The following is a 26,110-nucleotide window of genomic DNA, read 5'->3' on the forward strand; positions in this document are numbered from 1 at the left end:
ATTAAGAAATTTCAAAGCAATAACATATACTTTTCTTTCTTCTGGGGAAAAATGTTTTATTTGATCACAGCACCATTTGAGGGGTACCTTTAATTAATTTTCTAATGTTTTGATTGAATTATTTTTTGAAACAAAACATTAGAAAATTAATTAAAGGTAAAGATAATTAACTGGTAAAGGAAGCATATAATACATGTTATACTTTTAAACTAAATTTTAATAGTCCCTAAAAGCACTTTCTATGCACAATGGAAGGACCGGATTCGTCATATTCGTGCTTGCTTATCCACATTTGTTGGAAAGTTGAGAGGGAGGCGAGGATAGATCCACCAATCAAGACAGAGTATTTCCTCTCTGGTGGAGCAATTATCTTGATCTTCATTGTGTTCGGAGCCAAAGCCTTCTGCATACGGTCAGCAATACCTGGGTACATCGTTGAACCACCAGACAAAACTGTATTTGCATACAAGTCCTTACGAATATCAACGTCGCATTTCATGATGCTGTTATTTGTTGTTTCGTGTATACCAGAAGCTTCCATTCCAAGGAAAGATGGTTGAAACATGGCTTCTGGACAACGGAATCGTTCGTTGCCAATGGTAATGACTTGACCATCAGGAAGTTCGTAACTCTTTTCGAGGGATGATGATGTCGAAGCTGTTTGCATTTCTTGTTCAAAGTCAAGGGCAACAGCACAATTTTTCTTTAATGTCCCTAACAATTTCTCTTTCAGCTTTGGTTGTGAAAGAGTTACCGCGCTCTGTGAGGATTTTCATGAGATAATCGGTCAGATCACGTCCAGCAAGGTCCAATCTCAAAATGGCGTGGGGAAGGGCATAACCTTCATAAATGGGTACTGTATGGGTGACACCGTCTCCAGAGTCGAGTACAATGCCACTTGTACGACCGGAAGCATATAAGCCTGGATAGCTACGTACATAGCTGGAGAATTGAAGGTTTCAAACATAATCTGTGTTATTTTTTCTCTGTTGGCCTTTGGGTTGAGTGGGTGAGGACAGGGTGTTCTTCCGGGGCAACACGGAGTTCATTGTAGAAAGTGTGATGCCAGGTCTTCTCCATGTCGTCCCAGTTTGTGACGATGCCGTGTTCAGTTGGATACTTCAGAGTAAGAATACCTCTCTTGCTAAGGGCCTCTTCTCCTACATAGCTATCCTTCTGTCCCATACCAACCATTACACCCTGTAAAGCAATACATCCATTCATAGATAAAGGAATGAACTTATTTGCAGACAGCAAGGATATGTTAAAGCAATATCCATATCAGTTTATGTGAATTTATCTTTCTTGAAATTTAAATTCTCAAAGCATAAGATAATGCTTAAAAACATGAAATTTTAACAGTTAATAAATAAATATGAGCACATCTAAGGGGCAAAAAGACAAAGCAAGCATGTAGCGTCTTAAGTAGATTACCCTGTTTTTACTAATAAATGCTTTAACGTACATATACTGCTCAAGTTTTTAAAAAAATATGTTATCTTGTTGTTAAACAACAACTCTTCTAAATATGTAAAATATTAAGAAATCTCCTTTTCAAGTTTGAAATTATATGACTTTAATTTCAGAACTTGATATTTATATGCTTTGCAGATAAAAAAAATCATATTTTTTTTAAATAAGAAAGAAATTTTTACTATGAAGCACAATTCAATAGTTTGTTCGATATCATTCTTTAAGTACTTTGTCAGCAAGCATTGTGTTTTAACATTTAAATCTTTAACATCGTTATTTCATGCATTTTAACTACACATATCCGGTATTTTATACCTTTGTGTATCAAATTACACTAGACTTTAAATTTTACATTCCCCGATTTGTTTCTGCTATATATATAGAATGCCCTATCCTTTAATAACCATGATAAATGCATATAAAAGTAGTACGTTGAAATAATCATTTTATCTTTTTTTTACATGCAGGCATAGTTAAAAGTGATTAATATTTTTTGATTACATTATTATTCTATTGAATTGTAGAATTCGTACCTGATGCCTGGGGCGTCCAACGATCGAGGGAAACACGGCTCTTGGGGCATCATCCCAGGCAAATCCAGCTTTACACATCCCAGATCTATTGTCAATAACTAATGCTGCCACGTGTCGTCACCCATCTTACCGATCTCGAAAGAGTCCTCACTTCTCAAAGATTTTCGTTTAAATTGAATTTATCAGTAGATGTTCAGTAATTCTATCTGGGTTCACAAAGCAAACGCTCAAGCAGAAAAAATTGCCTTATAAGGGAAAATTTTATGGGTAGATATCACGTGATACACTCAGAATAATTACGCAAGTGTGGTTATGAATATGTACAAAAGCATTATAAAATACATGGAATAGAACTGAAACGAGCTCCCGAATTAGACAATAAACTTTTTACTTTCTTCTTTGTGTTTATTTTTATCCGTGGTTCATTTATGGCCCCCCATATTTCCTTGATACAGAAAAAATATAATTAATTGGCATTTATGCATACATATACCTGTATAGAAAAAGTTGAAAATATATATGTTTCAAAAATAGATGTTAGCTGCACATCATCGATGTGTGTTCATTACATCACTCAAACTGAATTTGTTAGGTGAAAAATGTACTTACAAAATTTCATAATTTTGGAAAAATTCATATTTACAAAGAATCATAATCTAGTATCATTAGTATTTCATTTCTCTTCCTAAAGTACTCCGACCCTTAGGTTCTGAAAATCAGGCGTTGACTTATTGAAAATACACACCAAAATGTTTCTGAATTCTCGAAGTAATGTGTTTTTACCCACCATATTTCTCCAAAACTCATCTTATTTATTAATCATATTATGTAGGGGAAAAAAAGAAAATAAAGAGTTATCCCTCCTGGCTGAGGATCGGAGTACCTTAATTACAAGCTAATATATAAATATGAACAGAGGGTTTGACTTCAAATGCAACTATTTATCAGGGATATACAATTCAGTTGTAAAGAAACGATAACCTTCAACTTTAAATTTTAGCTTTTAAATATTCTTACTCAATCCTTCATAGGAAGTTCATCCGAATAGAAGTCTTAAAATTACTAATTTGGCTTCTTTAATTTTACATCTTTCGACTAAATAAGTCAAAAATTCCAAGTCAGTGACTTAGTTTCAATCTAACAAAATGTATTTAGATATTATCTGAAATTACCGTTTAGAAAATTTTCTCTTCAACCCTTTCTTTCACAACATGTGTCTCCGAATCATGAGCAAATACACTCATAAAATAAAATGAATATCACATAGATTGATTGCATGTACATTGTTTTAAATTCTCCAAGACTGTCCAATTGTTCTGCATCTTCAATATTAATATTTTCCGAGTCATACATTTGCTTTACATTTCTGGTCAGGTTGCAAATCACTTTCTTAAAGTTTGAAGTTGAATGCCTTATTGGTGTTTTAGCCAATATTGTAAATGTCAGTTTGAGAGAATATTAAAGACAAGAAGAAAATCTTATCCACCTTAAAATTAAAATATAAGATTTATCTAAATGAGCCCATCACAGAAAAAACACTGGAATTTTTCCCATCAATGTGCACAAAGGACATAAAAATAATCTTTTTTCGATATAGAATTCCTTTGGGATACCTTGCAACGAATTCTTTTCTTCACAAGATAAGAATTGCTGAAAATACTTTTGGTTTTTCTGTAAAAAGATCCAGAAACATTGATTCATCTTTTTATGATTGTACAAATGTATACGTGTAACCATCTTTTTGAGAGATTTTGAAAATTGGTATTATACCATTCAAAATGATTATGTAGCTTCAAAAACAAAAGGTGATAAGGAATTAACCGATTAACCGGTTAGTCGTTTCAAGATATACACTGTGACATTTTCTTTTCATATAAGTACATGTAAAAAGGCTAAAAAGACGTTACACTGCTGTAGAAGTTACATTCTGTTTATTATTTTGATCGGGGAATTTCATGTACATAAGAGCATATTTTATTTCAATTTCAATGGACAGGAAAAAAAAACTAAGAAAACCATGAATTTTGCTTGAGAAATCGGACAGAGATAATTTTTCAACGCAGATGTTAAAGAAGTTAATTCTGCCTAAATACCATAATCCGAACTAGTCTATGTTTGAACTTTCAATTTATTTACAATTTACAACGTTCTTTATAATAATATAATTTAATAAATAACGGCAAAATATAGACATATTATAATTAAAAGTGCTTAAAGGCGATGTTTTTAATATAATAAAAAAAAAACCACAGGATTATCTGGGTAACTGCATGGTGTTATAAAAAACGTAATTAACACTTTACAAATGGACCAATTACCCTGCGATCTCAATCTGGAGAGCAAATAGTTACCTCCAAATATTCTTAATTATAAGATGTGTAAACACACTAAATAAAAATCTATGCAGTGCCATCCTTTCTAAGAAAAGAAGGAGGGATATTAAGGAAAGTGCGCTCAATGCGCAAAATGATAGACCACATTACTGGAATTACGTGGGTTCGAATCACATGAATTCCATATTATTTTTTGACGCCAAATGTAAAAGATATGGACACTGTACTGTGATATTACTTCTAGATCAACCCTCGTAACTCTACTTTAAGTACCTAATTATAAATTGAATGTAAGTTTGAAATATCTGAAGCTACATGCTTTATGCACACCTTGCTCGCCCAGCTACTTTCGGGTTTATTCGAATTCAGCTCTGAATTTTGTAGAGATCAGTGTTTGCTTTGCTCCCAATCAGTGTTGATCCAATAATTTTTTTTAAATTCAATCCCGATATTTTAATGAAGGAAAATTACGTTGATCAAGTAAGCCATCTATAGCAAGAAGTTATTCTGTTTATATTTACAAACACATCATATTTAGAACCAACATCGCCAAACAAAGTTCTGTTGTTCCTAGAATAGTAGGTTATATTCCTACGTCTATTAAATAAAAGACAAAACGTATTGTAATCTTATGCACATATTAGTACATCATGTACATTTCAATGAAACTCTAAGTTTTGAAAAAGATAAACAAAAAGCTGAAAAATGGTTACAGAAGGCTATAGAACAATATTTCGTCTAAAGCTGAGAATATGTAACTTTTATATTTAAAAATTGTAAATGGAATTAATGTGTTTCAAACATAATATTATATTTTCTTTTATTTTACAGAAAATCTTAATCAAATAATTATTTTAAAAAATATTAGTGATGAAAGAGGTATAAAATGTTGAAACGATTAACGGACTTATAACTGTTTTGTATTGATGACATTTATCAATTTATCATGACGGTTTTTTTTTTTTTTTTTTGCCTTTCGTTGCCAAATTTCAAGTGTGTCTCACAATCGAGGGGGAATATAGTCCGCAGCAAAACCGTTTTAAATATTCAAGATCCGGGTAGATAACTAAAGCTGCAATTAAGATCTTTGTCGCTCATGCATTTTCTGGTCTTTAAAGTGCTTTGAAGGTTCGTTTGCAATGAACAAATCACTAGATGTTAATTCCTTATTTTTGCTTTCACAACTGAAAACACCTTAAGTTAAACCGATAAGGCTGCGGGATCACGTGAAAAGGTTATGCAACATAAGGGTCAGATATATGTGTGTCACCAATGCACAAAAAAGGAAGAAAAAAAGAAGGTAATTTTAGACATTCAATTTCTAAAGATTTAAAAAAAAATCAATTCAGCGAAGTTAATGTTTTGTCCCTATAAACGTATGAATAATCTTTAAATACACTGCAAAAAAGGACAGCATTTCTGAGGTCCCCTTTTTCTTTAGTCGAGTAATGTTGCATATAGTTAGAAATTTTAGAATAACAATATTGTATTCAAAATTTTATGTTAAGTACTTTTTTTAAACATTTTAAGTACCTCGTGTATCATTTGGAGATCCCGTTTCCCCTGATACATGTACAAATGTAATTGCTATGATAACAGAGGACAATGATAGAAAAAAATAATAAAGGATGCATGTAAAAGTTATTACAGAGAAATAGATTAGAGAAAAATATTTTAGAAATGTAAGTTTACACAGAACAATTTAAAACAGTCCTCAAACTTACAGTTTTACAATTTCTATTCAAAATGCTTCTTGATTATAAGATATAAATTACAAGTAATTAGGTCTTTCCACCTTTCTGTGGAAAGACCTCTTGAACTGCTTATGTTTATTATTATTAGGTCTTTCCAGCTTTCTCTGGAAAGACCTATTGATATTCTTCTGTTTCTTTTTTTCCTTTTTCTTATTCTTTATTATTTTTCCGCCGTGTGATTTTGAGTTTCAAGATTTATCGAAAAGACTTTTAGTCGATAAGAATGTACTCCGTAAAAGATTTTTGCAGTTGACCCTGCGTATATGAACTTTGACCCCTTTCCGAGTTACGACCCCTTTTGCAATAAAAGCTTGTTATCGCTACTCCTCCGAAACCATAAACCGCAGAGATTCCAAACCTTTATTAGTGTTTACGTTTGATTTAGTAGACTCTCCAATCAAACATTGTGAAAGGATTCGTAAACTCCTATAATGAATTATTGCCCCTGAATGTTTGCGATGTTTACGAATATCAAGAACTTTTCTAAAACGACAAGGCGTAGAGACATGGGGCCAACTGCAAAAGATTTCTTGACCTTTGACCTCAAAATCTAGGTCAAGGTCAAAGGTCAAGGTCATTCAAAATATGTAAAATTCAGCATTTTTTATATCTCTTTTGTTCTTAACCAAATTCTAAACTTCTTTGCATCTTTAGTATGTACTCTTAAAACCATTTTAGAGATTCCATGCTTGTCCCCTAAGATTGAACCCTCTAAAAGTTACTGCCCCTTTCAGTGTAAACCCTTGTTATCGCTACTCCTCCGAAACCGTAAACTGTAGAGGTACAAAACCTTCAACAATGTCTGCGATTAATTTAGTACACTTCTCATCCTATTAGTGCAAAAGAATTCATAAACATTTAAAGTAGTTATTGCCCCTGGCAGTTTATGATGTTTACAAAGAACTTAAAACTTCTTAACAACAAGTCATAAAGACATGGGCCCAACTGCATGAGATCTTTTGACATTTGACCTTGAATATAAGGTCAAGGTCAAAGGTCAAGGTCATTGGGAAAGTATCAAAATTGCTTATTTACGGGCTTTTGGTTAAAATGACCTTGATATTTGACTTTGACATTTGACCTTGACCTTTTCTCAAAAGTTTAAAAAGATATATTCATTATCTTTACCTAGATTCAGCTTCAAGTGTAAAACTCAAGTTTATAAGTGCTTTTTTTTTGGATGACCTTGACCTTGATAAATGACCTTGACCTTTGACCCAAAGGTCACAATCAAGCTTAAGTATGTGGAGGTATTTATAACTCTCACGTCAACAAACACTTATATAATACACCCCCCTCCCCCGAGTTCTCGTTAAAAAAAAAAAAATCAATAGCGGCATAGAAATTTTTTCTACAACTCAAAGGACATCACAGATCAAGATAAAATTCAGTTTAGCATGTAGAAGACACCTCAAAGAAAGTGCCCTGAGAGTTTTACGGTGAGTCTCTTAAGTACAATTAAATTCTAGTGAATATCGGCGAAATCTACATTTTTTTCTATATGAAATTTAATTGTTGATGAGTTTAAGAATTCATTAAAGCTTGTATTGGTCATTTCTTCGATTGTTGTTAATATCACTCGATTCCCCTGCTCTAATACGATATTTCGATACCAAATATTCTTGCTTTCTTTAGTATGTGGAATTTATTTCAATTTTATTTAGATTGAATATTGTTGGGATGAATCTCGAAAATAGCGATTTTTCCTGTCAAATAAATTTCCACGCTCTCAATGACACCGTTTTTTTTCCCGAGATGCATGAATCAAGTTTAATTTATGCTGGTAACTATGAATTCAATTCAAATAGAAATGATTATTAAATCTTACCTATGAGTTTACCATATCTGTCAAAACGAACGCGGCCTTTTTCAAATACATAAATTGCTACGCAACCTCAAATGCATGTATCCCCGGTAATACCAATATCATAATTGTAATCGGACCCTATCCCTTACATTTTAACTCGAAAACAATCTCATTCAAACTCACAAATACACCCAGGAGCTTGTCAGAAGTTTATTAACTGGATCTCTTTGACTGGTCAATGAATCAAAGAAATTCCGGTAACTTTAACTCGACAATAATACACGACAATTTCAACGGAACCCGTGGCGTAGTGGTTAGAGCGCTCGTTTCTAATCAGAGGGTGCAGGGATCGAATCCTGCTGGAGCACCTTAAATTTTTTTTTTTTTTTTTTTTTTTTGCGTTTTTCTTCTTTTTTTCAACCCAAATGACACGGAAACACTTAAAAAGCTGGAAAGACCTCTTATTGTTCTGTGAACAATAAGTCTCCTAGTTCTTCTTCTTTTTCTTCCCGGACTTTTGAAACCGCAAGACTTATCGAAAAACTTTATACTTCATGAAACTGGATATCAAAAGTTATTCTGAAAAATGACAGCCCTTGTTTGAACTTTGACCCCTTTCGAAGTTATTGCCCTTTACGCAAGAAATGATTGTTATCGCTACTCCTCCGAAACCGTAGACCGTATAGACACCAAACCTTCACTAAAGTCTTCGACTAATTGAGAGGACTCTGGAATCTATTCATTGCGAAAGTATTCGGTGACTCCTTCAATGAGTTATTGCCCCTGAAACTTTTTGAATTTTAGAAATTATTAAAAATTTTCAAAACGAGAAGTGATAGAGACATGGGACCAACTGCATAAGATTCATTGAGCTTTGAGCTTAAAATTCATGTAAAGGTCAAAGGTCAAGGTCATTCCAAAATTGAGAAATTAAGCTCTTTTTATATCTTTTTTGTCTCTTAACATATACAAACTGGCTTAGCATCATTAATATGTACTCTTAAAACTATTTTAAAGATTCAATTTGTATTCCGTTAGATTGACTCTATTAAAAGTTATCGCCCTTTGTGCGGAAAACCTTGTTATCGCTACTACTGCGAAACCATAAACCGTACAAATATGAAACCTTCACTAAAGTCTTCGACTAATTGAGAGGATTCTGGAATCTATTCATTGCGAAAGTATTCGGTGACTCCTTCAATGAGTTATTGCCCCTGAAACTTTTTGAATTTTAGAAATTATTAAAAATTTTCAAAACGAGAAGTGATAGAGACATGGGACCAACTGCATAAGATTCATTGAGCTTTGAGCTTAAAATTCATGTAAAGGTCAAAGGTCAAGGTCATTCCAAAATTGAGAAATTAAGCTCTTTTTATATCTTTTTTGTCTTTTAACATATACAAACTGGCTTAGCATCATTAATATGTACTCTTATAACTATTTTAAAGATTCAATTTGTATTCCGTTAGATTGACTCTATTAAAAGTTATCGCCCTTTGTGCGGAAAACCTTGTTATCGCTACTACTGCGAAACCATAAACCGTACAAATATGAAACCTTCACTAAAGTCTTCGACTAATTGAGAGGATTCTGGAATCTATTCATTGCGAAAGTATTCGGTGACTCCTTCAATGAGTTATTGCCCCTGAAACTTTTTGAATTTTACAAAAAATTAATTTTTTTTAAAACGAAAAGTTGTAGAGATATGGGACCAACTGCATAAGATTCATTGACCTTTGATCTGAAATTTCATGCAAAGGTCAAAGGTCAAGGTCATTCAGAAAATGAGAAATTAAGCTTTTTCTATATTACTTTTGTCTTTCAATATATACTTAATGTCTCTGCATCATTAATATGTACCCTTAAAACTCTTTCAAATATTTTATTCTTGTCCCCAAAGATTAACCCTTTAAAAAGTTATTGCCCCTTGTGCAAGAAACCTTGTTATCGCTACTTCTCCGAAACCGTAGACCGTATAGACACTAAACCTTCACTAATGTCTTAAGGGTCTTAAGGCCTAACTTCACTATATAAGTGCAAAAGGATCTGATGACCGCTTATATGAGTTATTGCCCTTTAACTTCTTTGTACTTCCTATTTAACCTTATCACTTGAAAACTATAAGTCGTAGAAGCATGGGGTCAATTGCATTGTGACCCTTGACCTTTGACCTTGAATATTTTTTCAAGGTCAAAGGTCAAGGTCATTTCAATTTTTTTTTTTAATTTTTGCTATCCTTTAAGACAATTTTGGTTTCTTATTCATGGAATTAAATTTTAAAACAAAATTGAAATTCAAAGAAGGTGGAAAGACCTCTTATTGTTCTTTGAACAATAAGTCTACTAGTTATTTAACTAATGATTAGTAATTTTTTTACACTACGTGGTCGTGTTTGTGAAATATTTTTCTGACAGAAAGAAATATCTAGGTAATAAACATTTTTTGAAGTTTGCCTTAGTTATTTGCAAATTCTATATATGAAACGGCAATGTTTTCCTCTCATCTAAAATAAGCCTTAATTTTTATTTTGTAAATTAACTTTTAAGAGATACTGTAAAATCCTACATGTAAGAACATTAACAAAGCAATTTTATGGATAAAGCGACTTTATGCGAATTTCAATGTTTAAGAAGAATTCTAATAAAACGAATTTGCAGACAAACGAACTGAAATTTCTGTTTGATAGAGATAAAAACAAGGTTTCGGAATTTCGGTTATAGAACTTGAATTTGAATTTTAAATAACGTCCAACTCCGTATACTGTATATAGGCTTTTAAAAAATTATAATATTTATATTTATATTTAAAATAATTATAATATATTCAGTACTAATCTAACATACAGATATCTATGGAAGTTGTTTGTTTTTCATCCCTTCGAGAATTTTTCACTTATCACATTGAGACGCCATCATCTGCCTGTGATTTTAGACCTGTACTCGACACTTAACGTATGTCAATCGTCAGATTTTTTAGAAAAACTGAGGAAGAATCTTTTACTTCAAAACTGTTTATCATAATTCAATTTTTATGGCAAATTCAGTTAAATTAATCAATGTAAATTGTTCAGCATTTAACGAAAAAAAAAAACAAAACAAAACAAAACTGCCCAATAATTCACAAGGAAACAAAACTTATAAAAGTCTATTTCTAGTGGTGGAAGGATATTTAGCAAAAAATTCTGCAAGTCTGCACATTTATTGAATTTTATATCTTGGAACTTTAGCTTCAGTTACATACTTTTACTGAATGTTTTCCGTAATGATATGCTAGGAATATTAAATATGCGTCTCAATTTGTATTTTTAGAACATATTTTACACCTTTCTGAACAAACATTGCCGAGAATTGAAGACACATTTAAATTAAAGCATTCAAGATAAAATCTACACCTTTTTTGTCTGAAAATTGCATATTATGACTAATATTTCAAAATTAACATCACTTACCCAAACTTTCTCTTTTATTATTTTAAACTACTCGATACTTGTGACTGATCAGAACTTGATTCGTGGAAAGTTTGATACAAGAAAATATATATTGCCTTTTTAGATTTTTGATACCCCAAATATGTTACTTTTTATTCCAGACAGGTCACAATAATTTATTTGCATTAATATGCAATATTTGTTCAATGATGAATATTATTCAAACTATTTTATGTAAAATAAGACTAGAATTATAGCTGTTGAATTATTCCGTAATTTTACTTTATTTCATTAATTGTGTATTATCTCAGTCAGTAAAGTTAATCGAAGGGTGGCTAAATATTGCATAATTTTCCTGCATTAGAAAGTTCCTCCTAGCGCTTTTCAGGTTAAGAAATTTGTCAAAAATACACAATCATATTCATAGCGAAAAGATATCCATATATTGTTAAACTTTATCGATCTTTAAATTTGTAACCATACATATTTTTTCTAACTTTAAACATGTCACGGTACAAACAGCTGATGCAAGTGAAATCGATTTGGCCAAACACAAACGAGACCTAATATATACATATAAAAAAGAATTAGTTAATCAGAATTAATGTGTTCAAAATTATATAGAACCCTATATCCATATTCTAAATCTGTTTTAAGGTGTCCTATGGGCGTCCTTAACGTAGCTGCGTTTATGTGGCCTTAGACTCAACAATTAGATATATTGACGACGTATTTTCAATTAACAATGGTTATTGATACGATATATCCCAGTGAGCTTTAAATAGAATTAACACAGTGTCTGAAACATCTGTTTCATATATGGATAATCTACTATGATAAACGTGATGACTTAAACCTATGTAGCGATATACCGTCATCACCTGAGTACAGGCTTTATATCATTCAGTTGATTCGATACACAGGAACATTAGCATGCTCTACGTATAAACAATTTTTAAAACCAGATACTCATTTAATATGTATTAGTATATTTCAAAGTAATAACAGAAACTTTTCTTTCATCTGTGGAAAAGTTTTTTATTTGATCACAGTACTGTTTGAGGGTACTTTTAATTAATTTTCTTATGTCTTGTTTAAAAAATAATTCAATTAAAGCTTATTTATGTTTCAGTCATAAAAAACTAGTAAAGGAAGCATATGATACATGTAATGATTTTAAACTGAAGTTCAGTAGTCCCTAGAAGCACTTTCTATGCACAATGGAGGGGCCAGATTCGTCATATTCTTGCTTGCTGATCCACATTTGTTGGAAGGTGGAAAGTGAAGCTAGAATAGAACCTCCGATCCAGACGGAATATTTCCTCTCTGGTGGAGCGATTATCTTGATCTTCATTGTGCTCGGAGCCAAAGCAACGATTTCTTTCTGCATACGGTCAGCAATACCTGGGAACATGGTTGAACCACCAGACAAAACTGTATTAGCGTACAAGTCCTTGCGGATATCAACGTCGCATTTCATAATGCTGTTGAATGTTGTTTCATGCATACCAGAAGCTTCCATTCCAAGGAAAGAAGGTTGGAACATGGCTTCAGGACACCTGAATCGTTCATTTCCAATCGTGATGACCTGGCCATCAGGAAGTTCGTAACTCTTTTCCAAAGATGATGATGACGCAGCTGTTGCCATTTCCTGTTCAAAGTCCAAAGCAACATAGCACAGTTTCTCTTTAACATCCCTAACGATTTCTCTTTCAGCTGTGGTTGTGAAAGAGTAACCGCGTTCTGTGAGGATTTTCATAAGATAATCAGTCAGATCACGTCCAGCAAGATCCAATCTTAGAATAGCGTGGGGAAGGGCGTAACCTTCATAAATGGGTACTGTATGCGAGACACCGTCTCCAGAGTCGAGTACAATTCCAGTTGTACGACCGGAAGCATATAAAGATAGTACAGCCTGGATAGCAACGTACATGGCTGGGGTATTAAAGGTTTCGAACATAATCTGTGTCATCTTTTCTCTGTTGGCCTTTGGGTTGAGTGGGGCTTCAGTTAAAAGGACGGGGTGTTCCTCCGGGGCCACACGGAGTTCATTGTAGAAGGTGTGGTGCCAGATTTTCTCCATATCGTCCCAGTTTGTGACGATGCCGTGTTCGATTGGGTACTTGAGGGTGAGAATACCCCTCTTGCTCTGGGCCTCATCTCCCACATAGCTGTCTTTCTGGCCCATGCCAACCATTACACCCTGTGATTGGTTGATAAATGAATTAAATTATTTTAAAAAAGAGGGGTATTTTCAAATAATCAATCATATCACTCTATGGGAATTTATCTTTTTTGAAACTTTGAATTCTCAAAGCATAATACTATCAAAATATTTAAACTTTTAATATGTTATGTTTAGACATGAGCGCATCTGAGGGCAACGAACAAAGTAAGCATGTAGTTTCTAAAGTAAATTTCCTTGTTTTAATAAAAATACTTTAACGATTTGATCAATTTTAAAGAGAAATTTATTATCTTGTAAATTAATTTTTCTTTGTTACATGACTGTATAATACCAACTTAAAGAGAGGAAATATATATGCTACAGCTACCGACATGAATTTGCTTTAATTGATTTCATAGCGTTGATAAAGAAAAAATATCAAATTCTCCCTGACTCTGTGCTAAAAGAATGTATACCATTTGATTGTTCTAAACATTTTTGACAAATAATAACTAAACATTTCATTTTATTATAAATGTAAGCCAAGCTACCACACTATCCATATCTACTCTACACTTAGTGATCGTTAGCAACAAAATCCTTCATAATAAATAAGTCACAACAAATAAGTCATAACAAGTGAGACAATGTCCCTCCAGGGCTTTCGTATAAATCTCTTAATAGAGTTATTTTATTGTCAATTAGAGTTTGAAAATACATAGCTTTTATCTCAGACTTTGATGTGCGTCGTAGATAGTAGCTAAATAAATGATTTTCTTTAAAAATAAAAATCAAATCTTTACTATCAGACACCATTACAAAGTTCGGTCAATTTCAATAGTTAAACACGTCGTCAGGAAGCACTGCATTTTGACATTTAAATATTTTACCCTGTTTTCCTATATTTAAACTACACATATCCGGTGTTTTATACCTCTTTGTATTGAATTACCACAGACTTTTTCTAAATATAGCATATGTCCTACTCCATTCATAAACGCATATTAAACTAGTTCGTGTATAAAACATCAAACTAATAAATGAATAATCTTTTTTTTTACTTTAAGGCATGGTTAAAAGTGGAAACAAATGATATGATAATGTCATGTATTGATTGCATGATTAATTTAATGAATATGAAAAGTCATACCTGATGCCTGGGGCGCCCCACGATGGAGGGAAACACGGCCCTGGGAGCATCGTCCCCAGCAAATCCAGCTTTACACATTCCAGATCCATTGTCGATAACTAATGCTGCAACATCTTCGTCGTCCATCTTACTGATCTAAAAAGAGCCCTCACTTCTCAAAGATTTTCGTTTAAATTGGATTTATCAGTAAATGTTTAGTGGTTCTACCTGGGTCCACAAAGCAAACACTCAAGCAGAAAAAAATTGCCTTATAAGGCAAGAAACTATGGGTAGATATCACGTGATATATCCAGAATAATTACGCAATTGTGGAAATAAAATATGTAGAAAATCACCATAAAATACATGGAATAGAGCTGAGACGAGCTCTAAAATTAGATATACACTTTTAAGTTTCTTTTTGTGTTTATTTTTATCCGTGGTTCACTTTATGGCTCCCCACATTTCATTCTTACATTCCCCCAGTTAATTGATAAACTGTTGCATTAATTTAAAAGACACCCAAAATCAGAGGCCAAAAAGTACTCTTACTCTATCTTGTCTTTTTCTGTTTATCCCCCCTTTTACAATATTTATCTCCGAATCATGAGGGAATACATTCCCAAAATGAAGCCTGGGATTGATTACATGTATCTTCTATTAATAAGGAGTCTAAAACTGTCCATTTGACCTGCAGTTTCAATATTTTTTTTACTCAAATATTTTCATCACATCTATTCTACACATTATATTTGTCTGGATACTCTTCACTTTTCAAACAAATGAGGTGAATAACTCTCTCAGGGTTTTAACCTTTTTAACCTTTATGTTATTAAAACAGTTTAAAAGAACATCAAAGAAATGCAAACATTGTACACGTATAATTATCAATATAATTTTGATTTACTCATTCAACAGATAGAGTTAAATTCTATTTGAAGTTAGATTTGACGTTCTAAAAACATACATACACATGCATTGCATTTAACCTTCAGTCCAGTACGGAACACGCAGACAGCTACTTTGAATGAAGTTGTATAATTATCAAGATCCTGTGTTTGCAGCAGGTTCTGGCACAAAATGATTCCTCTTTGTTCTGTTAGTACAGAACCGAGTACAGGTCTAAATTAAATTACATCCCTCTAAATGGTGATTCAATGCTGTAAAATCACTAATTTCCTTGGGGAGGGTTAATTTTCGTTGTTTTAAAATCATGGAGAGACCCATGAAATCATGGACACCACAGAATGTAAAATTTCATATGCATTTGTACTAAACATTCTTCCACCACGAAATCAAACTCCCACAAATCAATTATTTTTTTCCTCAAACCTCGAAAATTAAACCCCTCGAAAATATGTGATTTTACAAGTTTATTAGTAAACAATCTCGAGCCAATGTTAAACAAACGAACAAATAAACAATTAAGCAAAGGATCCTATGTGTATTTGTTTTATATGACAGATGTTGATTATCTTAAGATTTTTCAACTACAATTTTTTGAAATTGGGTCTCCCATTACCATCATTGATGTAATTCTTTTGACTTACTTAATAAAATTCGATTCATTTAAAACAAAATAAATCTGATAAGCCACCAGGAAACCAGGTTTAATGAGGTTTTTTATAATGACATTGATATTTTCGCACTAGTGTTTTTTCTTCGAAATTGAGATATTTGCACTATATCAGCTATGGTATAAATTAGTCAAAAATACCAAATGTTAGCGGGATTCTCCTTATCATTTTAATGCAAAAACCTTTCAATTTCCAATTAGACAGAACTTTAAAGTTGTAAGTGATATTTGTTTAGCTTAACAGCATAATGTTCGGTAAAGCCAAATACTTTGGTGAAAAGTGTACAAAAAAAATGCAATTTTACCGCTCAATACGATTTTTGTTTTAGTAATATGAGGGGTGATCAAAAAGTTCGTGAACTAATTGAATAATTTCGAGGCCATAATAAAAAATACTGTAAAATAAAATATTTTCGTGGGATCAAATTTTCGAGGTTTGAGAAAAAAAGTTGATAGGTGGAGATTTGATTTCGTGGTTGGAGAAGTGTCGGGTAATAATATTTTATTGCATATTTAATTTTGCATTTCGTGGTGATCATGAATTCGTGGGTCTTTCCATACCTCGAAAACAAAGAAAATTTAACCCCACAAATATTAATGAATTCACAGTATTTTTGTTACCCCTAACGCGACTGACCCAATCAAATCATGCCAGCTAAAAAGTTTTTCTCCATAGAATTATTTCCATAATTTTTTATTGTTTATTTTCATTAATATTATATATATATATATATATATATATATATATATATATATATATATATATATATATATATATATATATATATATATATATATATATATATATATAATTCATCTGACAGAGATAAAAACCTTTTACATGTCAATGGTCAATTCTGTTCTTTTGTGATTTTAAAGCCTTCGCTGGGAACAAATGGCGCGGCCCACAACGAAATGGTCACAGAGGGTCAGATAGTGTTATAAAACAACGACTACGTTTCAAGCTTAATATGCCTTTTGCTTATTTGAACCCTTCACTTGAAACATATCGTAAATAACATATACCTTGACTAATTTATAGTTAGAGCGTTTGAGTGGTATTTAAAACTTGTTTTGAGTTTGGATACATACGTCGTTAGGATGCCTCATGATCAGACGAGGGAACTACCATGTTAACACATAATTGTCATTGCATTTTATTCAATGAGTTGATCTAATTAATAGTTCGTTTATGTTCCCGTGTTTTCTATATTTGACCTTAGTAGTTGTTGTAAATATATCTGCTTATTTATCTTGATGAATAGGATTCATACGTCCTTTTTTTCATAAGCCTTTTCTTCATGGGTTAAACTCCGAGACTTTGACTTTGTGTAAAACATTTCTATCATATTAGATATCGTTTGGTTCAATAAATATTGTTTATGCACTTTTTGTGAATAGTTTTGAAATCTTGTTCATGCTTTCTGGGACTTCCAATGTATCTTTCGTTTATTAAACTCTAAAAGACTGTGATAGTAGATCTGAAAATATAAAAACAATTCCAGTCTTTGAGTATCCGAGAACCTTGTTTGTTTAAATGTTGGATTTCAATAAATTTACACTGGCATGAGATAATTTAGTTCAGTTGAATAATAATTTTGAATTTTCCATAAAGTTTACTTGTGAACGTCATTTTTATTAATCTGTTCACTAATTGCTTTCTTTTGTACTTTATTTTAAAAAATGTATTTTACCATTTAATTTTAAAAATGTATTTTTTAATCTGCTATCAGAAAAAAAATATTTACCTACAGTGTACCTACCTACCTACCTACCTACCTACCTACCTACCAAACTTGGGATTAAAGGGACGGATTAAGGGAAACGAAGATATATTTAATAACATCCCCATACAAAAAACGATATTTGGTTTCAGTCTTGCTTATAATACATGTATTTAAAATTAGTACTCTTCTATTTTAATATAATTTTGCCACCGTTCTGCTCATCCGCCAATCCTGTGATAAAGGCGGTCATGTGACCCACTCCGTAGCGTTCTGTCACAAAAGCTGATAGATTTTTCTGGGTTTTATATTTCTCTCCATGTAAGTTGATTTTTATAGCAAGAACAGTTCATTTGTCAAAAATGGTCGAATCTCGGAAACATAATGGGTAGATAAGAATATCCTTTCCAAAAATTAGCATGGCGATCATCAAAACCCAAACCTGCTGTCTCGGGAGAGACTTTTATTCAAAGTGAATAGAGAATGAGTGCCTCCTTTTTATTATATCTACTATGTTTAAAATCTAAAGTAAACGATATCTTAGGTATTTAATTATTTTAATATTTTAATATAATCAACTATATTTCAATGTGTAAATCGGAGGGCTTTAATAACAAATTACTTAATTAAAAACATATCTCTTTTCAAACTTGCTTTCACTGGGCAACATAACAAGTATCATTTTTAAACATCTGCCTTCCTTCACTAAAACGATCAATCCAATCATTCACTGAATTTATAAGAAGTCTTCCGTCTTAATGAGCTGTGTACAAATCAAATGCATTATAAATTATGTTACTGCAAAGGAATTTCTAAGATATACCATAAATTTTACAGTCGTTATTTGAACGAGTACGACTAAGAAAACTATTTTTGTCACAAGTGATCTACCTAGTGACGTCATTTTCACATTGTTACATCACAAACAAGGAGCAAAACTTAATTCAGCATATTCTATTTATAGAACTTGTGTATGGATATGTGTGTACAAAATTTGTTTCTAATCCGAATTGTGGATTTGTAGATATAGAGATAGTTTGCGAACTTTTTGATCACAAAATATGAAGTTTTCTTTCTGTAAAGTTTTTGAAGACATTTTCGAGAGTGTGTTTTTTTAAACATTTAACGCAAATAGAATTTCTCAAATAAATTTTCATTGATTCGACAGGGTAAAAACGAGATCTCGATTTTTCAGAACTTCATCCAAATAACAACGGTAAATTTTCCAAAATATGTATGTTTTATTGTATTACTTTTTAAAATTGATAAGAGTGACCCTTGAGTCGAAGCAATTTTGATGATGTACTTGATTCTATTTGCGTTCAAGATCTTAGAAATGTCTACATAAATTTCATAATACTGTTGTTGTTGCATATATATTATGTCTTAGTAGATTCTCTGATAATATAACTTCTTGAAGCAAATCACAAAAATTGATGATTTTCTTTTTTGACAAAATGATTATTTAATGTAATTTTTTGTAGAAAAAAAAATTACAAACCTGTCAGTCTTGATATGAATCAAAACAACAACTTGAAGAAAAAAAACCATTTGTCATCATTTACAAATAACTTAATAGTTCAGTTTTTTGGGTCATAATTCCACTTTTGAATTTACTGATACATGTATGTTACTTTAACATTGTTTAGATAAAAGGATTTTTGTCAATTGTCTCTTTGTATTGATCATGTTGATGTTTAGAACATTATATTATGCACTATATATAAAATTTACAGTTTGTTCAAATCCACCATTGATGGTTTTGGAGGTAAGTGTTTGTTTTTGTTGTAATCTGTGTTGATCGAATGAATGTTTGAACTTGAATACCGACATTTTAATGAATGAAAAATACACTGATCAAGTAAGACAAGCAAGTAATTATTCTGCTTATATTTACGAAAACATCATACTTATCACCCGTCTCGTAACATAAAAAAATATGTTTTTAAATTAGTAGGTTATGCTATTGAAAAAAAAGACAACACATATTGTTATCTTAAACAAATATGTCATGTTCACTGAAGTGAAACTAAAAAAAAGAAAAACAACTGACGAATGCTTACAGAGCGCTTTAGAACAGTATTTTTTCTAAAGCTGAGGATTTATAAGTTTTGTTTTTAAAAAATATATAATCAAATTAATGTGTTTCATACATAACATATCTTTATTTTATAAAAATTATAATTCAAATAAGTATTTCAAAAAATAACAATGGTTTGGGTAGCGTAAAAATGTGAAAACGATTAACCGATTTATTATACTGTTTTGTATTGATCATGTTTATCAATTTATCATGACTTTTTTCGTATTGTAGCCTATTTTCAAGTGCGCCTCATAAGCGACGGGGAATATGGTCCCCTGCAAAACCGGTTAACATATTCAAGATCCATCGTCGAAAGCTGCAAGGTCTTCGTCGCGCAGGCATTGTCTGGTCTTTAAAGTGCCTTGGATGTTCGATTGAAATGAACAAATCATTAGTTTTTAATTGCTTATATATGCTTTCACACCTGAAAAACACCTTAAAGTTAAACATTTATAGCTTTGGGATCACGTGAAAAAGTTATGTAATACAAGGGTCGAGATATGTGTGTCACTTATGTGTGTCTCACCAATGCACAAGAAAAAAAAGGGAGGAAAACAATTTAATTTCTGAAAATCATTTTTTTTTCTAATCTTGCGGAATGAGAGTGTCATTTCTTGACCCTAAACGTAAGGACAATTTTGTGATAAATTGCAAATAAGTACAGTATTTTTTAGGTCCCCTTTACCTCTAATCGAGTAATTTTGTATACTAAGTATACAGAAGTAATCTTCAATATAAAAATAGCAAAAATGATTTTTTAGAACATGTTTAAGAATGTTTGCTTGCCCACTTTAACTAAAGGTAAATTTATTGGGTTGGTAGGTTTATGTTAAAAAATCTTCTTTTTTTTTTTTTTTTTTTTTTTTTTTTTTTTGAGAATTTCAAAATATTTGTTGATTGGATAAGAGGGGGAAAATATCGTGACCTGGAATTTAAAAACAAAGTTCTAAGTCAGGCCATTTCTAGTAGTCGGTCTAGAGAGGGGAACGAGACTTTTTTTAGATGGTTTATATACTGAAACGCAAAAGAAACGCAACATCCTATTTTAGGGGAAAATAATGATATACAGTAAAGAATTTAGTATCTCAAAATTATTCATATCTTCAATTTTGTATATTTCAGTAATTTTACGGTTGAACGATTTTCGTACCATTTCCGGAAGTTAAGTTTAAGTCTGCTTAACAGAAATAAAAAATTGCATGTTTAATAAAACATTTGGCAATATCATGGAGTTATAAGGTTTTGTAACTGTTCATGATAAGTAATACAGCAATATTTCAAGAAATTAAATCTGCTTTTGTTTTTCGTTGCAATGCTAAGGCTTCCTAAAAATGACATAAGTACGTATCTCCATTGCTCTTACTGGAAAATCTACAAGTAAAGGTGAGGGAGAGTTACTGATGCAAAAATACATTACGCCTCAGCAGACTCTAACGTATCATATGCATTAATGACGGTCCGTGGACCGGAAGTTCAAGTGTTTCTTCACTGCGTTAGATTAGAGAAAATTCGACCTTATCAATTGAAAAACAGGCATTTTAAAAATGGCAAAGAATATTTCTTTGGCTCAGATCTCTATATTGATGAACCTATTGCATCGTAGAAATCAATCTGCAATTGTTGTGTGGGGCAGCCTTGCACGCTTTAAATGAAAGTCTGGGAGGGGGCGTTCTAACAGTCATATGGTACTTTTAAATTTAAAAGATAATCATTTAACATTTTTTTTTATCAAATTTCTGATGTTTTGAAAAGTGAGTTTAGCCTTATTAACTTAATTTTTGAAAATCATCAGATAAAAATTCAAATATTTGTAGATCACTGCTGGTTGCGTTTCTTTCGCGTTCAGTATATGTATCCTGTTAAAAAAAACAATTATTTAATCAGTACCAAATATAACATTTTTTAGATACGTATTTTTTCTTGATACATGCAATAGCTAAGATTTCAACAACAAAAAAAAGAATGAAAGAAACAAAATGAAAATTACATGTTCAAGTTATTATGGAAAAATAATTTTTAAAAATTAAATCTTAATGTATTGACAAATTTCAGAACGGCAATTTTGCACAGAACAAAGTGTTACAGTCATCATATTTGCAGCTTTACAATTTCTGTTGAATATGTTTCTAGATTATAAGACATCAATTACTATTAAACCATTAACAAATCATTAATAATTTTAATTTTCAAACTACCAGGTCGTGTTCGTGAATTTTTTTTCTCATAGAACAAATTCTAGGTAAAAAAAAACATATTTCGAGAAGAAATATGCCTAAGTGATTTGTAGAGTCTTCAAATGTTGCGGCGATCTGAATGTTTTTCTATCATCTTAAAAAAGCCCCAGATTTTATCTTATTTAGTAATTTTAATAGAAAGAGTAAAATCCTTTATGTACGAACATTTAAAAGAAATAAGCAATTTTACAGGTATAGCGACTTGATAAAATTTCAATGACTTAAAATAACTCTGATATAAAAATATACGGACAGAATGAACTGTGTTTCTGTCTCATAAAAACTGAAAATAAATAAAATGCAACCTTTAAAAATTACAATTCTTAAGGTTGCAAAATTTCAAAAAATGAAGTTTCAATCATTCGCTTTCTATAGTATTTACATTTGAATTTCAAATCACTTCGAACTCCAGTAATCTGTATATTTTAAGATATAATTTATTCAGCTAGTCTTACATGAAAATATCAATGGATTTTGTTTGTTTTTTTAATATCCCTTCGGGGATTTGTCACTTTTCACATTGAGACGCCACCATATACCTATGCCTATATGAATCTATTCAGCTAGTCTTACATGAAAAAAATCAATGGATTTGCTTGTTTCTTTAACACCCCTTTGGAATTTGTCACTCGTCACTTTGAGACGCCAACAACTGCCTGTGATTTAAGACCTCAACTTGGCACTTAAGGAGTAGGACCGTGCCCGTGTCCTACTGTGATACAGACCCTTGGGTCATAAGATCTTTGACGAAAGGCCAGAATCCATATCAAGCAAGCAGTAAGATTCAATCCCGCTACATAAGGATCAACTCCTTAATAAATGTAAATGTTGACCAAAGACTGCTAGCGTTTATTTACGTTAAATACTTTAAAGATATTGTTCATAATCATTTCCTTTATATTTTTTAATACATTCCAGATAGATTATATAAATTAGATTTAACAAATACGGGTCAACTTAGGAATTTCTTTTTAAACTGTTCTTATTTGACTCGTCTTAAATAAAAGAATAAAAAACAAACCATTTCTTGATTTATTTCTTTTTATCAATAAATGTCAATAACAGGCTGCCTAATATATTGAAAGAACAAAACTAATAATATATACATAAATTATTTGAAAAAGTGAAACGAAACTATATGTTCTTTATTTGCAAATTATAAAAGGCAATTGAAAAATTGTTAGATTACCAATAAAAATTAAAAGCATTTTCTATGCACAATAGAAGGACCGGATTCGTCATATTCTTGCTTGCTGATCCACATCTGTTGGAAAGTGGAGAGGGAGGCAAGGATAGAACCACCGATCCAGACTGAGTATTTCCTCTCAGGCGGAGCGATAATCTTAACCTTCATTGTGGCCGGAGCCAAGGCACTGATTTCTTTTTGCATGCGGTCAGCAATACCTGGGTACATGGTTGAACCACCAGACAAAACTGTATTAGCGTACAAGTCCTTGCGGATATCAACGTCGCATTTCATAATGCCGTGGAATGTTGTTTCATGAATACCAGCAGATTCCATTCCAAGGAAAGAAGGTTGGAACATGGCTTCAGGACACCTGAATCGCTCATTTCCAATCGTGATGACCTGGCCATCAGGAAGTTCGTAACTCTTTTCCAAAGATGATGATGAAATAGATGTTGCCATTTCCTGCTCAAAGTCCAGAGCAACATAGCACAATTTCTCTTTAATGTCTCTAACGATTTCTCTTTCGGCTGTGGTCGTGAAAGAGTAACCACGTTCTGTGAGGATTTTCATGAGATAATCAGTCAGATCACGTCCAGCAAGATCCAATCTCAAAATAGCGTGGGGAAGGGCGTAACCTTCATAAATGGGTACTGTGTGGGTAACACCGTCTCCAGAGTCGAGTACAATTCCAGTTGTACGACCGGAAGCATACAAAGAGAGAACGGCCTGGATAGCAACGTACATGGCAGGAGAGTTAAAGGTTTCGAACATAATCTGTGTCATCTTTTCTCTGTTGGCCTTTGGGTTGAGTGGGGCTTCAGTTAAAAGGACAGGGTGTTCCTCGGGGGCCACACGAAGTTCATTGTAGAAGGTATGATGCCAGATCTTCTCCATGTCGTCCCAGTTTGTGACGATGCCGTGTTCAATGGGGTATTTGAGGGTGAGGATACCTCTCTTACTCTGGGCCTCGTCTCCTACATAGCTGTCCTTCTGTCCCATGCCGACCATAACACCCTAAATATAAAGAAAAATATACATATAAATATAACATGTAAAATTTTTGGATAAATTCAGCACTCATGAGGTTGATTTTTAATTTCGTAAGAGAGGCATTGGCGAATTCCTAAATGAACTCTGACTTACATTTACATTTTGTAACCAACATAATGTACCGGTAATTAAAATAAAGATAATATTATGATTCAAATAAATATAGATCCTAGTAATTCTATTTTTTTTAAAAATCCATAGTTTTATCACATCTAATTCTTAACTTATGGATCATTCAAATGGCTTTATAGTACATCTTGGCATTGGTTTCATATACATTTACACAATAGTTCGTTTTTGTTAGTCGAACACTGATATCTTTCATATATACATTCATTATGTATAACTCATGTTCTGTTTTCATTGTACTGACATAAAAATTGAAAATTATTTCATCCTGGTTTTACTACAGTCCATCTTGCCACGCCCTAAATGTGTCACATACATATAAATGTATGCATGTTCTGACTACTGGTAGTATAGAAACATGATTTTTACCAATCAAAAAAATTAAATCTTGCAACTTTGCAAGAAGGATATGGAGATAACGAACAATTTTTTTTTTATATTTAACATTTAAGTCGGAAAAATACAGTAATACAAAATCGGAGTAGAGCAAACATTGACCTCCCAATCATCAGAGGTGGTATCAGGTGCAAGTGAAATGTATAAATCAACATTATCTGGGTAGTAAAATATATAGTTTCATGACCTCAAAATTTAATCTAGTTTCTGAGACAAAACTAATTAATGCTTCAATGAATTTTTACCTGATGTCTGGGGCGCCCCACGATGGAGGGAAACACTGCTCTGGGGGCATCGTCTCCGGCAAATCCAGCTTTACACATTCCAGATCCATTGTCAATAACTAACGCTGCAACATCCTCGTCACCCATTTTACGGACTGATCCTAAAAGAGCTTCGGATCCTTTCCTCTTATTGCAACCTGAGAGGTAGATTTACACTGAGGAAGTCACTTGTTAAGTTTGTTTAAATACTGCAAGGTAGATATTAAGCCAAGCAGAATAAAATTGCCTTATATGGCAAATGCTGTTTTGCTATAAATTTCTATCATTACTTGCTCAAATGCACAGTTTGGTATGAGTAACACGCGAACACAGCAGAAGACTTGGTGCTTATTAGGCATGACGCGTTTATATCGATTCAGCAAATTGAATTATCATCATATCCCCATAAATCATACCCTTCAAAAATTATAACATCCGTCAATATTAAGTTAAAATAATTATGCTCCCTTCAAAATCTAGTCTGTCCATCTGTCTGTAAGTCTGAAGCATCTTAAATCTTTATATACGAGGGGTTATCAAAAAGTTCGTGGACTGAGGCTATAAAATTAGTACTATGTAGTCTGTGCTTTCAAAATTTATATGGAACATAAAACAACAAAAAATAAAGAAATGTTGAAAATTTCAGCTTGATACGTTCATTATTTGACAAATTATTTTAAAATGAAAACGGCATTATATGATCACCCGGCGCCGTCGTCGTTTATTTTCATGACGTCCGATAACGTCATTGTTTTTTTCAATGTCCGCTTCTTCTACCTCATGCACTTTTTTAATGAGATTCCCTGGAGCTGAGTAAGGACTTAAACCAGCCTTGTTTATATG

At 32.2% G+C, this 26,110-nt stretch overlaps 1 protein-coding gene and 1 pseudogene across 1 annotated transcript; both read right to left on the reverse strand.

Annotated features, from left to right (window-relative positions):
- Positions 1 to 168: 168 nt before the first annotated feature.
- On the reverse strand, positions 169 to 2,214 carry LOC134260559 (actin, cytoplasmic-like; annotated as a pseudogene).
- Positions 2,215 to 12,435: 10,221 nt separating this feature from the next.
- Positions 12,436 to 25,402, reverse strand: LOC134260561 (actin, cytoplasmic type 5-like). The gene is made up of 3 exons (XM_062743107.1): positions 25,250 to 25,402; positions 23,699 to 24,443; positions 12,436 to 13,262 (listed from the first exon to the last, which is right to left on the reverse strand). Exons 1-3 carry the CDS (start codon positions 25,373 to 25,375, stop codon positions 12,526 to 12,528), a joined length of 1,608 nt encoding a protein of 535 aa, XP_062599091.1. The 5' UTR covers positions 25,376 to 25,402; the 3' UTR covers positions 12,436 to 12,525.
- Positions 25,403 to 26,110: the final 708 nt, after the last annotated feature.

This window comes from Saccostrea cucullata, unplaced genomic scaffold (assembly GCF_032062105.1).
Source record: "Saccostrea cucullata isolate Sc308-1 unplaced genomic scaffold, CSIRO_AGI_Scuc_v1 ctg1025, whole genome shotgun sequence".
NCBI lineage: Eukaryota > Metazoa > Mollusca > Bivalvia > Ostreida > Ostreidae > Saccostrea > Saccostrea cuccullata.

Coding starts and splice junctions, on each gene's coding strand:
- LOC134260561 (XM_062743107.1), bottom strand. CDS start 25,375: ATGGGTGACGAGGATGTTGCAGCGTTAGTTATTGACAATGGATCTGGA. Junction 24,444..25,249: donor TGGGGCGCCCCAGACATCAG/GTAAAAATTCAT, acceptor CTTTATATTTAG/GGTGTTATGGTCGGCATGGG. Junction 13,263..23,698: donor GAAATGCGACGTTGATATCC/GCAAGGACTTGT, acceptor TTAATACCCCAG/CCATGTACGTTGCTATCCAG.